Source organism: Musa acuminata, chromosome BXJ2-6, assembly GCF_036884655.1.
Source record: "Musa acuminata AAA Group cultivar baxijiao chromosome BXJ2-6, Cavendish_Baxijiao_AAA, whole genome shotgun sequence".
Lineage (NCBI taxonomy): Eukaryota > Viridiplantae > Streptophyta > Magnoliopsida > Zingiberales > Musaceae > Musa > Musa acuminata.
The window spans coordinates 37,908,184-37,922,198 of NC_088343.1; the positions used below are offsets into that span (position 1 = coordinate 37,908,184).

Below are 14,015 nucleotides of genomic sequence, written 5' to 3' on the forward strand. Positions count from 1 at the left end.
CCCTTCTCGACGACGACAGTCCATTCATATAATAAAATAATAATAATGATAATAATAAGATGGAGCCCACCGAATTCGAGACGTTCGATCGCCATCTTTCGTTATTTTATTGCTGAATAGTTTAAATGCGTGGAGTTTGTCCTCTTTTGGTGCGTTACGTTAATAATTGCGGAATGAGGCACGTTATAATGCGAGACGTGCAGTAACCAAAGAGAACGACAATATACAATATATGAGCCTTTGGTGATAGGTTGTTGGCATTCACTCACACCCAAAGGCTTAATTTGTTTGCTTCTTCTAAGCAGTGGGGTTTCGGACAGCGACGCAGGTTTTGTGTCGATTAAGTCGTGTAACACAGCGGATTAGAAAGCTGAGAGATGAAGACAAGAAGAAGAAGAAGAAGAGGTCACGCTGATTGACACTGTAGCTGCTACAGGAGGCATGATCTTGAGATCCGTCTTGCAGTACCTGGAACTGATCGCTAACATGTTTTTGCCGCTCATCAGATCGGCTTCGTCGTGACGGAGGAGAAGTCAAGGTGACGACCACGAGGAGGAATGTGAGGAACAAGCAAGCGTGCTGCGCTGACTCGGTCAGGCGACATCCATGGCCCAGGTCGTGCAAGAAGAGGGGCGAGAGCGTATGCATGCATGATTGAGAGAAGAAGGAGACAGTCACAAGCAACGAACTGCCACATAAATGCCAATAAACACCACCTCAAGCGGCCATAAATATTCCCAACAAGTGAGGCCAAAATCCAGAGCGAGTTTGGTCTGCAATTAATGTGTGCATCGGTGTTCTCTGACAGAGATAACAGTTCTAACTTTGGATCCCAGGGTCCTCCCACGGCCTACGAGTCATAGCAAACATGCAGCTTCTTCCTGTGAGTTATTGATTGCATCAACCACCAGAAACTCCAAACCTGTAAATTCCATTAATGGTGCAGTGTCCCCATCCTGTGAGGTCTTTCGGGTATCAGAAGAGACAACAGGTATCCACTGGGTTAGATATCTATGATCTATGTCGCACACTGTGTACATGAGCAGACAGACCCGCTCGGCCTGATTCGCATCTGATAAGACCGGGCCGGTCCGGATATAAACCAAGTCTAATTTTGCGGCCTGAGCTAATTGGGCCGGATCCAAGTTTAAAAGAACCGGTCCATCATCTTCGGTTGGATCGCCATATTAACAGATCATATACACCGTGGAAAACCGTGGACGGCGGCAAGACGTTGGTGCCCTTGATTCCCTGGGACACTTCGTGCATGTTCCACGGAGCTAGCCGCCCGTTACATGCCACGTAGCTAATGTAGGAACAGATTGCGGCACGTTCGCTCGAAAGCCCGGACTCGGTTGCAGATGTCAGTTCTCCTGCTACCCTGCCCTGAAACGCCCCTAAAACTCGATGTCGTTTGGTTTCTTTTCTTGATCGTTTCTCCCTTGCTTTTAGGGCTTATTTTCTTCTTCCCGTGTAACGATGCTGTTATGCGTCCTCACTCGGTTGGACTTCAGGGAGAGAGGTGTGGATGTTTTGGTTGAGCGACTTGTATATATATGCTCTTGAATTTTCTTTGGTATCATGATGTTGCGGTAAATTTCGAACTGATTCGGTAGATTCCGCGATTTATGCTATTGAGCTGAGATTTGCTGGTACGTTCACTTGCAGATGAGTTCTTTTTTAGGTGTCCTTCTATCTAATCTAAGTTTTCCCATCCTCCGGTTCCTGGAATGTAATATCGGGCGTGTTTGTTTTTCTTTATTGGTATCAAGAGTTTCGAATTAAAGATGTTATTATTTAGTTAATAATTTTGACACAATAAAGTTCGGTGGATTCTTTGTTCCTGCAGATATGCGTGTAGATCAAAGAAACAATAAAACACAAAGGAGAGAGCCAGATTTGAGCAAGAGTTCATATTTAAAGCTAACTGTTGTCTCGATCATCCATTCTCTTGTTGTTATTGACGTCGTTGTTGTTATTTACCCTGTTCTGAGAAATGGACAGGCGTTGAAACACGGCTCACAAGGCCTCAGAAAGTCATCCTTGACCACTAGGAGGGTACAAAACCGATTTAGGAGGCCTCTTTTCAAGCCCAAATATCTCTCCAAGGGAGAACCATCCACCATGGAAATGAGATAATGCACATCTTTCCTATAGTGGGTATAGACTAGAATGTAAAGGAGAGATTGTCTCTATATAAATCATCTGTTGCTTGATCTTCAATTTGGATGATAAAGATACCAAGGGGTTGCAGTTAGAAATGTCTTGAAGCACCTGAGAATATTTCCTTTATGTTTTGATGCCCGTTAGAGATATTCTTCACTTATCTATTCTTATATAAAATGGTGTAAAAGCAAATAGGATGTTTCCACCCGTTCATTGTGCAATATAAAGTGAAATAATATAGAACCAGCTTCTATTATCAAGCAGTTTTTCAACAGTACAAAGGTTGGAATATCACAATTTTAGTTTGTCGACCTTGGGACATCATTGAAGAATTTTCCCTAGATGTAGAAACATCTGTTTGGAGAAACGTGTTTCTCTTATGATTTTACAGGACGCCTATAGGCACTTCCTGATTTGATTCACACTCTGAATTATATATTTTTTCTTATGTTTCTATATGTATTTTAAAATTTCAACTGCAATTGCTTATTGTTAATCTGACCATATCTTTTAGTTTGTAACTGCAAGTGCATGGGACTGTCATTATGAGAATTTTTGGAGATGGGTCTTGGGGCAAACGTATTATTGCTTCATTATGACATTGGTATTATTGCCTCAAAATAACAATTTAGCATAAGGGGTTCAAATGTAGATTGATCTGCTCTAGCCCCCACAGGAGCGAGAGTGGCTTTTTCTATATTCTTGGGTTGGAGTTGCTTAAGTAGTTTTTTAAATATTAATCCAATTATGGGCCAAGTTATTGTGGTGATTCTTTTACCAAACTTCAGCTTAATTAGGGGTTCTATATGATTTGCGAGCTGTGATATTGAATTTTATCCATATATGATGCAGGTTGTTTTCCTCTTCTGAATTTGTATACACATTTATAGAGTATCCATGAACTGTTATCCTGGTTTGATCATACAATATTCTTTGCACAGACAAATAGACGTATCTTGGAGATAATCATGTGCAAGATCCAGTGAAGTTCAATTGTAGAAATTTGTGAGTTCCTTTTTACAACCAAAAATGAGCAACATGGATGACCACAATTCAGCTGGCAAAGGCAGTAAGATTAAGAAGCAAGAAGTGAATAAGGTCCATGCAAGCAAGGATGGCACTCCATGGGGTGACCTATGGACAGAAGGGCTTATATGTGCTTTTGAGTTTGTTCGGAGTCACAAATCAGCAAGTTCTGATAAATCCACTTTAAGGACTCATGTTACATGGAAAAAGAATAATCTAAATTCAAGGAAGCAAGTAAACAAATTAGAATCAGATACTATTTCTGTCCAATACATGGATGATGCTGAATCCATCTCTCCAATCAGCCCGAACCATACTGATGCCACCTTAGATGTTGATGAAGTCCCTCAATCTGATGACTCAAAAGATAAAACCAAGTACCTCAGAAGATCACAAGGTGGTCACTGGGTTCCTATTGGATGGGCAAGAATTTCAGAACTAGTCCAGATGGTCCAAGCTGATGCCAGCTGGGCTTCACACCAAATATATGTTACTGATGATGAGGATGATTTTACCGTTGCTGATGTTGCAGCTCCATACTGGGAATGTCCAGCAGGATCAACATGGTGGTGCCATGTAACTGCTGGCCATCACTTTGTTGATGCATGGCTAAGTAACGCTCAATGGTTGCATCCAGCTATCAGTATTGCTTTGAGAGATGAAAGCCGTCTTATTAGCGAAAAAATGAAGCATCTTTTGTATGAGGTGATTGTTACCCAATGCCTTAGCTGCTTGCTCACACAAAATAGTACCTCTGTTTTCTATTTAAATATATATTTTCACACTTCTCATAAGTAGCTTGCTTGTGCACTATACAATGCATAGACATTCTCATTTATAACATCTCCAGGGAGGTATCCTTAATTCCTTGAAGAATAAAATGTCTTTTTGTTGTCCTATAAGCAAATTTGTCAGGTTAAATGATTATAGCTGCATTGTTCATTTTTTGTAACTCCTAGCAGGCACACTGATGTTAGTGATGGCAGAGATGGATATATAAAATCTGATCATTTTGTAAAGAAGTGTCTATAGACTAGCAGGCAACAGCTAATTGACCACAAATTTTGATTCTTCGTATTGATTGTGTCTCTAAATATTAAAAGGGAAGTTATATTAAATTTGTCAAATGCACTTTCTCCCATCTATATGGGGCTTTCTTAGGATATTAGTGTACACGAGATCATTCATTACTTTTATTGATAAGGATAAGTGTTCAGCTCTGGTATTTGGCACTCAAAGAGGCTATAGGGACTCTTAGATACAAATACAGTCATGTGGAATCTTTGATACACCTGGAGGAATTGAGTAAATATGTCCATACAAATATTTTCAAATGGTTAGGTTGTGAACAACTTGTTTTTCTTCTACACTAAGTTGTATCTTGGAGACTTGGACTAGTACAAATGATTGACAGGATTTGTGTCTCATGTCAAAAGTAAAACCCAGGAAATTGAATCATAGAGCTTGGGTGAGCATGTACTTCTTTTACAAGATTAAGCTACCAGTATGATTTATTTCCAACAATCAGCAAGACTTGGTTGTCCTTAACTCCTAGGAGTGCAATGAGATTGGACCTAAAATAAAACAACACAGAGTATTATAAACATAATTCTAGCCCTTCATATGCTAAGCATTGATATTAATTTTTATCCCTCATCACGGGATCAAACTATCATGGCTTGTTCTTCAAAACTTAAAACATACAAGTCTAATTATTCTTGAAAATTATAATATTTAACTTAAGCTCGATTTCTAATTTATACAACATATTGTCTTGTGCACTTATGGTAACTTCATATTACATTCTGCATTCTTAAAGTAAATTCTGATTAAAACTACAAATCAGTGACCATCTTGACCTCATCCATCTAATCTATTACAATATACAAATTAGATGAACATAACAAAGTGGATAAATTATACTTCCCTAGCCAATATGCTCTTTAAAGGTAAAAGGCTTGTGGTATTACATCTACATACATAAATATATCTTGGTGATAGATACAGTTGTAATTGATATTTTGATCTTCAAGCTCTAGTTCATATGTCAGCCACGTTCCTGAATGTAGAAGTTTATTAATTTGTTCAACTGAAATGAAGTTAACCAAGTGATCATGGAGAAAATCATAAGAAGATAAATGGAAATGAAATGTGGATCTTTTGTGTGATATCCTCTGTATGCCTATGTAAAATTTTATGCAGCTCTGTACTTTGGCTTGTTTGATATGAATAGAATAAAATGTTTCATGGTTGTACATGAAGATGTATCTTCAATTAATAACCGTGATATCTGTTGTTTTATGGTGGCAATTGATTTCATATGGTACTTCGCCAGACAATCATCATGTACTAAGTTGTTTTACTTGATTGAGCTTTTCTCTTAGATTAATGCTATGATCGTACATAAAAGAGTTGCATTCTAGTTCCATAAACTTTCGTATTATCTTTTGTAATGACTATGGATTTGTTTCCTTGATAAACTTCATTTTCGTTGGACAAATTGATAGCATTTGTACTTAAGTTCAGGAAAGAGGTTAATTTATGAACTAGACTTGGAATATTGAATTATCAAGTATCAATTACAATGATATGTCACCAAGATGTAATCATATTCCTAGACCTAGATGAAATATTACAAGTTCTCTTGACTTCAATGAGCATATTAACTAGAGATTGCCTATTTCGTTATGTTCACAGTTGTACACAAAGTTTTATCTTGAAGTAATATTATGATGTCTGCTATTATGTGATGGCAGTTGCTATTGTTTGGTATTTAGCCAGATAATCATCAAATACTGAATTGTTTTACTTGATTGAACATTTTCTCTCATATTAATGTTTTGATGGTGCTAGCTATATAGATCCCAGTTAGGGTCGCCGGTGGGCTACTATTTGAGCTTTTGGGTCAGTCAGTTGGTGATCCATATCGTGAAGAAGATGACATACCCATTGTTCTCCGGTCTTGGCAAGCACAAAACTATTTAGTAACTGCACTACATGTCAAAGGCTCTGCATCAAATATTAATGTGCTTGGCATAACTGAAGTTCAGGTATGTTTTTCTCTGTGGACGACATGTTTGTTTTTTATTTGATTCAATGGGCCATGGATAGTTTTAGATCTTTTACCTAAACCTCATGTCATAGAGTCATAGTTAAGCATAATGGTCCAACGATATGCAGGAGCTGCTTCTGGCTGGTGGAAGCATGGCACCTAAGTCAGTTCATGAAGTCATAGCACATTTAGCTAGCCGCCTTTCGCGGTGGGATGATAGGTATTGTAAATTATGTTCCCATTTTCCATCCTCCCCCTTCCTCCTTCCCATCATGGATCGATCAACTAAAGTTCTTCAACCATTAAATAGTCCATGATCAGAATACTTTGCTAGGAACATTAGCTGGTTCTTGTTCCTTTGTCATGTTTTTTTATCTGTCTGCGGTTCCAGTTATTATAAGTAGATTTACAGCTGTTTGTGGATCTACGGGTTCAGTTGAATTGATATTGTAGAGTCTAAAGCTTGTAGGCAAGAATATTCTTAAAGCCACTTGAGAAAGACACATTTGCAGATTTACCCTTTAGTCACTTTTGATGTTTAATTTGTTTATTGAGCTATTAAATTTTAAAACTTCTACTCAGCATATGGTATTCCTCTTCTTTGCAATTTATTGTTTTGTAGTTTTGGAGCTATTTGATAACTAAAGATCGTGACACGTCTTTTTATGTGCTTTAGATTATTTCGGAAATATGTGTTTGGAGCAGCAGATGAAATTGAGTTGAAGTTTGTAAATAGGTTGTCATACATCTGGATCCTTGGTCTTTTAATCATGGTTTATTCAACAGTATTTTGGCAGTTATTCATGTATTTTTCCTGTTACCAGGAGAAATCATGAAGATTTGAATCTGCTAAGTATCATACTGAACCAAGAAATTAGAAGGTTGGCAACTCAGGTATAAAGCCCATGCTTTTCCAATTGGTTTGAGCTTTTTGCCTTGCTTTTACCATATGAAACCTCAAACTGCCATTGTAAGTCTGCTTTATAAATTCCTTTCTTGCTCTCTCTCTTGTTAACAGCTGTTGTCTGCATAAACATTTCTGAATATGGATGCTGAACTTACTAACGTTTGAAAGTGATAAAAAGTGGTCTATCTTTAGACATTATGTTAGATGAGTGGACCAATCCAATGACTTGGTGCAAAAAAGGACAATTTAGTTTCTACTTTGAGGATTATATTTCTTTCATTGGAGAAACTAAAATTTTGTTTCTGTAAAATAGATTGTGAATCTGCATATGCCAGTGAAATGGCCAAGGATTTAAAAGATGATGTTCTTATGCTGTTAGTTCTAATTTCTGATGAAGCATGACCTAGGCTTGAAATCCTTGAGAGGATGATCCTTGTTTTTTTTTCTGAGTGGAAGCTTGCTTTTCTCGCTTCTTATCTTAAGTCCTATTAGGTTATAGATAGGCTTGGGGCAGTCTTTTTAAGTACTAGAAATCACATAGAGAGTTTCAAGATCTCAAAAGAGTAAACTCTTCTGTCTTAAATTACTTTACTATATATGGCATAGTATAAGCCCTAGAGGTTGTATCGCTGGATAACATATTAATTTTTGAACTTATGGTCCTGAAAACTTATTTCAAGTAGAGGTTTCATGTTATGACTTAGTATTGATATAGGATAAAATAGGAGGATTAAATCAAACTTGCTGTTTATTGAGGCAAAACAGGGACCCATTGTTTGTCTACTAGAAGAATGATTGAAGTTGATTCTTTGTGCCAGTTCAAAAATCTGTTATAATCACAAGTAGTTCTAGGAATCTTTTCCAAATAGTGTATTTGATCTATAAAAGTACTTATCATGATAGTTGTTGCGGTGCTGTAGTTTATTTTGAAAATTTTCTAAAAATTAACTTTTGAGAGTTCAATTAAAGCTAGTAGATAATTGGTCTGGGTGGCAGGTTATTAGAGTTAAATGGTCATTGCATGCTAGAGAGGAGATAATTTTTGAGCTTCTGCATCATTTGAGGGGAAATGCCACGAAAATTATGTTAGAGGGAATCAAGAAGAGCACAAGAGAGATGTTGGAAGAGCAAGAAGCTGTCCGTGGACGGTTGTTCACAATTCAGGATGTTATGCAGAACACTGTACGTGCATGGCTGCAGGTACACCTTTTGACAGTGTTTGTTGTAATCTTGCTCATCTCCACCCACCTCTCTTGTTTGGTTTGTACAATGTTGCATGAGCATAACAATCTTATAGGTTTAGATGCAGTTCATACTTCCAAACTCTCTGACCTTCTTGGATCTGATCTGATTCAGGACAGAAGCCTCCGCATTACCCATAATTTGACCATTTTTGGTGGTTGTGGTCTTGTTCTTTCGATAATAACTGGTCTTTTCGGGATCAACGTGGACGGGATACCAGGGGCTACGAGTTCACCGTATGCTTTCAGCTTGTTTGCGGGAGTTCTTTTCTTCGTAGGAATCGTTCTAATTGGACTTGGACTGCTATACCTTGGACTACAAAATCCAATCACTGAAGAAAAGGTTCAAGTGAGGAAGTTGGAACTCCAGCAACTGGTTTCTATGTTCCAGCATGATGCGGAAACTCATGCAAAGGTCAGAGAAGCCATCTCAAGGTATAGCCTGCTTCCAACTGCTGCAGACACACTCCCTGAAGCTGGTTACGTTCTTATACCATGAAAGGGTTATCATCATCATCAGAAGAGAAGTCTCCACTCCGTTTATAACTGTTTTGATCAATATACTTTTTGAGGTTGAAATTATAATGTGATACAAAGCAGTTGTAATTCGATGAAAGCAAGAATCAATGTCTCTTCAAAGAAGGATGCTTCTCTTGCTTACATGTGTGTTCATATGTGTGGACCGTTAAATACCGATCCGTAGGTATTGGGCCAGACAAAATTGCATTTCATTAGTCCATATATTAAGAGGAAATTGTCAAATAATTTGATAGTATTCCTTCTTTACATTTTAGAACGAGCAATATGCAAATCCTAAAAATGATTTTTTTTTTGTCATATAATGCATTGATCTATTGTTTACTGTAATACAAATGTTCTGGTTCACAAGAATCAAATGTATTATTTTAGGATGAGAGACTGATGGCTTGCTTACAGACACATGCGAATCAGTAGATCTCATGTTTTGGCAGCCACTTCTGGGTTAATAAAATCTGATCTGCTGCAAACTATTTAGAACTGCAGAAGTTTGTCTTTACTAGAATGATAAAGAATTTTTTTGCGTTAATCGAACTATCTGATCATTGCATATCGTACTCGCAACTTCGATAAATTATTCATAAGCAAACAACTTGGTAATAGTTATATATATACGAGGCACTGTACACAGGCATCAAAATATTCCTGCTGTTGCAGATTCGACCTCGTTCATGTGAGCTGGAACTGGAAGATGACAGCTTAAGCAGACAATTTATATGTCCAAGGTGCCACTTTGAGCAAACCCTAGATTAATCTGCTTGATCTTCTCAAGTAGATCCAGGCAATTAGTGTTCATGTTTGTAAAAATAAGACTGCATATATTGATATGAACGGCTCTAAGATTACATTGACATTGACAGCCTACAACTTTTCCCAAACCCCCATAAAAATAAGCATAAAGTTGTCATCCTAAAGCAAAAAAGAAGCTTGCTAAAGAAATGCAGCAAGCATCATCAACCTTCCAACAACACATGAAAATGTTTTCTGTAACCTTCCTTGGAACAGAAGCATCAGTTAGACCCAGTAGTCTTCTACATGCCTCATTATTATTAGCTAGCTCATCATGAATATTGGACACTTACAGGTGAGAGCATGATGCCTTCATCCTACTTTTCTATCTACAACCAAAGAATTTGATCTAAGATTCTAGAGAATGTATCCAGATCCAATCTTACATGCCACATAAGATGAACACAACCTGGCCACTGCTCATACCGGCCACCCTCAAACTTCAACCGACACCCTGGTCTTGATGGGCTTTAGCTTTACGCCCAAGCTTTCGGGTGACAGCAGCTCTGGGGAGATGCAGGATGGACTAAGTGGACCGCGTGGACTGTCGGTGAATTGGTTGAGTCTGTAAAAGCCAAAACCCATGAAGAAATACTCTAAAGGTATCAGCATGGCATGGGGTTGCTCCTCGGTCACCAGTGAACCACATGCTTGGACCTGCACTAAGTAGCATTGATCCGTATATGAAAACTAACCTAGTCATAATCCTTTTCAAGCGCAGCAGTCATATCCATTATAAAGCTATGAAGAAATAGTATGTCAGGATCATACCTCAACCAGGGCACTATGTCTGCTGTCTAGTTTCGACATCATGTGAAGTGCATCAGAATGGAACGGAGAGTTCTCGCCAACAAATATTAGTGTCCGACACTGCAGCTGCTGTAATCCCTCAGTGATGTCGTATCTGCTGCTTGCATACAATATTTAAGCTTAAAATGGATTACTGTCGTTAGAAACAAAAAGAACATTCATCAAAGGAAAGATATAGAACAATACCGGTTAATCGATTGAAGATAACGCCACACATTTATGCTCTGCCTCTCGTCCAGCAGCTGTAGATGCAAAATCATTAGCAATATTTGCAAAGGATCACATACTGAAAGTTCCTATTTGGTAATAATAATTTCTACCTACGGATTTAACCGATACTAAATAAAGGAATACTCACACTTCTGCAGGCCTGGACAATTTCTGACTCAGGGATCTGGGTATTGCCACAGACTTCCTACCAACAAGGTCAGAATGAGATCACCACTAGCATGAGATTGAGGCTAAGTCAAATAGATAAAGGCAGAGAAGATGAGAACTACCTTACAGAAGTACCGATGAAGCAAGCACTCCTTTATCAAGTCACACATCCCATAGAAGTAGAGCAAATTACATAGTATCTGATGACCAAATTCTCTTCATCAGCTTCAAAACTCAATATCATGACATATGTACAGATGATACCTTACTATATAACCACTCCGTCCATGAGGGTGCTTTACACAGAGGAGATACAAGCACCAATCCTAACACACGCTCCCTATATTTGATCTGCGAAGCATGTGCGGAAGACAGTCAAAATCTACAAAGTAATGCTCAGAAGCAACACTTTTAAGGATACATACGGAAAAAAGTGTAAGAATGTATGCCCCTGCCAAGACCCCCAGGCACATAACTGAACCTAACCTAGAAAGCATGGATAGAGTTAGATAACTCATGCTTCAACATAATGCATCACATATATAAGTTCCAGGGGTATATAATCAAACAATCTGCAGATTGTTACCTGAAATAGTCAAGAACATAAGCGATCTGATCCACCAAATCATCAACAGAAGGGATAGGAATACGGGAAGAAATTGGAGCAGCTCCCAGCTGAGTATAAAAACGTAGGCATCTCAGTGCCATGATCAGAAAATGATCAACCAATAGAACAGAATAATAGGATATAATAGTCACTTCAAATAAGGCTGTGACCAAGCAACCAACCTCATGACCTGGAGGACAGATATGATAGATGCAGAAATTGTGAAGAAGTAGCGAAGCAGCTTCAGGGCAAAAAAATAATCCTTGGAAGCACAAAACATCTGAACAACATCATAGAAAAGGAATTTAGACACACCAAAAACTGTTGGTTTTGTAATGTGTAGGATTACCCAATGATCCAAAAACTCAGAACTCAACATAAGCATGTATTGCCAGTTTCAGATCTAGAGTTTGTAATAGAACAATCAGGACCTAGTAAGATATCATTTATGGGCAGATAAGATCCACAAGAAAAACAGGATAAAAAATGGAGGCATTAAGCAGCAGAGAGCTAAAAATTTCCATGAGCAGATCAATTTAACGTCAGAGAATCTGATTAAAACCATTCAAGACTAACATGTTAAAACCTGGAGATTTTGACTTAGAGAAGCCATTTTGTTGATATTGCACTTACGATTCAAAGCAACATCCGGGTAAGTGATAAGTGCAGGTTTGTCCTGATCTCCAAACACAGAAACGGATACTGTGCCATGACTGGTTTTGATAAGATGTTCCTGTTGACCAACATGAAAGGAAAATCAATGTTAAGCAACAATAAAATGAACAGATATGCTGTTTAATAGGACCTGATGCAGGAAGATTAGGTAGCACAACCATCAGAAGGCACATGCTGCAAATCTACTTGGACAAGAGCGACAATCTAGTTATACAAATGCAGAAAGATTAACAGTTTCCAAAGTTAGATAGGCTTTCTCAACAGAACAAATTTCATATCAGGAAAATTTGGAATAAAGGAAGCTCATTAAAACCAGTGACTAACAACTGTAGACACTATAATAAACACCTTGCTTATGTCTTTTGCAAAATGGAATGATTCTGAGAAATAGGAAGAAGCAAAAAAACTAATGACTAGAGGAAGGCAACGTAGCATTAGATTCAAAATTTTCTACAAATTAAAAACAGAGCTTCACTGAACATAGCTTTTGCAAGTGGAGACATGCTCTCCACCAATAATAGTTAGTCTTGGTAGCCTTTCTAACAAATTTCTAAGAAATGCTAGCTCATGCATATGAATCAAGTTTCTGCTAACTGTTAACCAAAAGAATTTACCGTATTAACAAGAATTGGTCAACGGAAACAAACCATTCGCATGAAGCATACGCCAGAAACATGGATGCACCATGTGTCAATTCTCCAAAACCTTGAAAAGTCGTCGTCATAAGATAAACAACATATCTCCGACGAACCGAGTTAAAAGAGAAAGAAATAAACACCGCTCTTGCTATCTATGACATCAAAATTTCACTTGCTCTGAATTTAGTGCGGTATAGCTGTTTATCTACAGAACCAAAGCACCAAAATTGATACCGACAGAAAACATCTTATCCCACGAGAGGCAAAAGATGGTCAACCGAATTGAAACCAACAAGACAGCAGAACACCAAGAAAAGAATTGAACTTTGTCCGGTGTTGAAGCCAAACAAGTACATTGTTCAAGGGGAAAAAAAAAAATTAAAGAAGCAAAAGAGCCGTCAAAATAATCAAAAATCTCATCTTTTTTCTCAATACAATATCCAAATCCACGGGAAAATCAGCAAAAGAAAACAAAACAACCAGTCAAAAAAGCAAATATCGAGAACCACATTCCAGCCACTAATCACGTCATTGCCGGACAGAAAGCAGTGTCGACGAACAATTCAAGAGGGCCCCCAACCTTCCCACCGAAAGATATCCTCTCCACATCCACCGACACCGAGCTGCTCGATTCACCCATAGGACGAGGAGGAGGTTCCCGACCGAGACACTGACGACGCTCCCCTCCTTTCCTCCTCTCTCTCTCTCTCTCTCTCTCTCTCACATGCACACAAACAGACACAGAAGCTCCCGTGGTGAGAACCCTCATCTCTTATATACCAAGCGCCCTTTTTTTTTCCGGATTTTTATAACCTATAAATATTTTAAAAAACAGTCTATATTTTAAATTTCTGAATGTTATAAATTATTTAAAGGGATATAAATTATTCGTATATTTTAGCATTCATAATCATTAAAGGCGATAATTATTTTTGTAAATTGTGTATATTTGGAGGTATATTTTTGAAATTTAAGCCACATATGACCTCACCGACTCACTCTCCCTAATCTATACCTGACGGCTGGCAGCCAGTATTTTCCCGTTGTCTGCGGGCCCCGTGAGGGTGACGTTAACTGCTAGTCACGAACCGGCTACGCGAAACGACCAAATAACCCACGCAACGGCATCGGAAGAGATCCATCGTGACCGTCCGATTCATGTTGCGCGAATCTCGAATGCTCGGTGTTC

General features: G+C 38.3%; 2 protein-coding genes across 10 annotated transcripts; one reads left to right on the forward strand and one right to left on the reverse strand.

Moving 5' to 3' along the window:
- The first annotated feature begins 1,344 nt into the window (after nt 1–1,344).
- LOC135580828 (uncharacterized) lies at nt 1,345–9,177 on the forward strand. Of its 7 annotated transcripts, none has more exons than XM_065113957.1 (9): nt 1,345–1,363; nt 1,453–1,652; nt 3,019–3,897; nt 6,054–6,242; nt 6,373–6,464; nt 6,921–6,980; nt 7,069–7,138; nt 8,148–8,351; nt 8,508–9,177. In XM_065113957.1, exons 3-9 carry the CDS (start codon nt 3,196–3,198, stop codon nt 8,889–8,891), a joined length of 1,701 nt encoding a protein of 566 aa, XP_064970029.1. In that variant the 5' UTR covers nt 1,345–1,363; nt 1,453–1,652; nt 3,019–3,195; the 3' UTR covers nt 8,892–9,177. The 7 variants fall into 7 exon arrangements, with proteins under 7 accessions (XP_064970029.1, XP_064970031.1, XP_064970027.1 ...); XM_065113959.1 differs by having other exon boundaries at nt 1,453–1,522; nt 3,108–3,897; XM_065113955.1 differs by lacking the exon at nt 1,345–1,363 and having other exon boundaries at nt 1,370–1,652.
- Nucleotides 9,178–9,899: 722 nt separating this feature from the next.
- LOC103989141 (protein NDL1-like) lies at nt 9,900–13,565 on the reverse strand. Of its 3 annotated transcripts, none has more exons than XM_065113962.1 (12): nt 13,407–13,565; nt 12,836–12,893; nt 12,147–12,246; nt 11,696–11,793; nt 11,493–11,581; nt 11,332–11,392; nt 11,171–11,257; nt 11,029–11,106; nt 10,887–10,943; nt 10,715–10,770; nt 10,490–10,622; nt 9,900–10,375 (listed from the first exon to the last, which is right to left on the reverse strand). In XM_065113962.1, the coding sequence occupies exons 1-12, from the start codon at nt 13,433–13,435 to the stop codon at nt 10,154–10,156; spliced, it is 1,068 nt and encodes a 355-aa protein (XP_064970034.1). In that variant the 5' UTR covers nt 13,436–13,565; the 3' UTR covers nt 9,900–10,153. The 3 variants fall into 3 exon arrangements, with proteins under 3 accessions (XP_064970034.1, XP_009406184.2, XP_009406186.2); XM_009407909.3 differs by having other exon boundaries at nt 10,490–10,625; nt 13,407–13,563; XM_009407911.3 differs by lacking the exon at nt 12,836–12,893 and having other exon boundaries at nt 10,490–10,625; nt 13,407–13,563.
- Between the last annotated feature and the right edge of the window lie 450 nt (nt 13,566–14,015).

Excerpts from the sequence above, each read along its gene's own strand:
- LOC135580828 (XM_065113957.1), top strand. The coding sequence starts at position 3,196 with ATGAGCAACATGGATGACCACAATTCAGCTGGCAAAGGCAGTAAGATT. Across the intron at positions 3,898-6,053 it reads TGAAGCATCTTTTGTATGAG|ATCCCAGTTAGGGTCGCCGG; the intron begins GTGATTGTTACC and ends CTAGCTATATAG. Across the intron at positions 6,243-6,372 it reads TTGGCATAACTGAAGTTCAG|GAGCTGCTTCTGGCTGGTGG; the intron begins GTATGTTTTTCT and ends AACGATATGCAG.
- LOC103989141 (XM_009407909.3), bottom strand. The coding sequence starts at position 13,435 with ATGTGGAGAGGATATCTTTCGGTGGGAAG. Across the intron at positions 11,258-11,331 it reads ACATTCTTACACTTTTTTCC|ATCAAATATAGGGAGCGTGT; the intron begins GTATGTATCCTT and ends CATGCTTCGCAG. Across the intron at positions 11,107-11,170 it reads CGGAGTGGTTATATAGTAAG|ATACTATGTAATTTGCTCTA; the intron begins GTATCATCTGTA and ends TTTGGTCATCAG.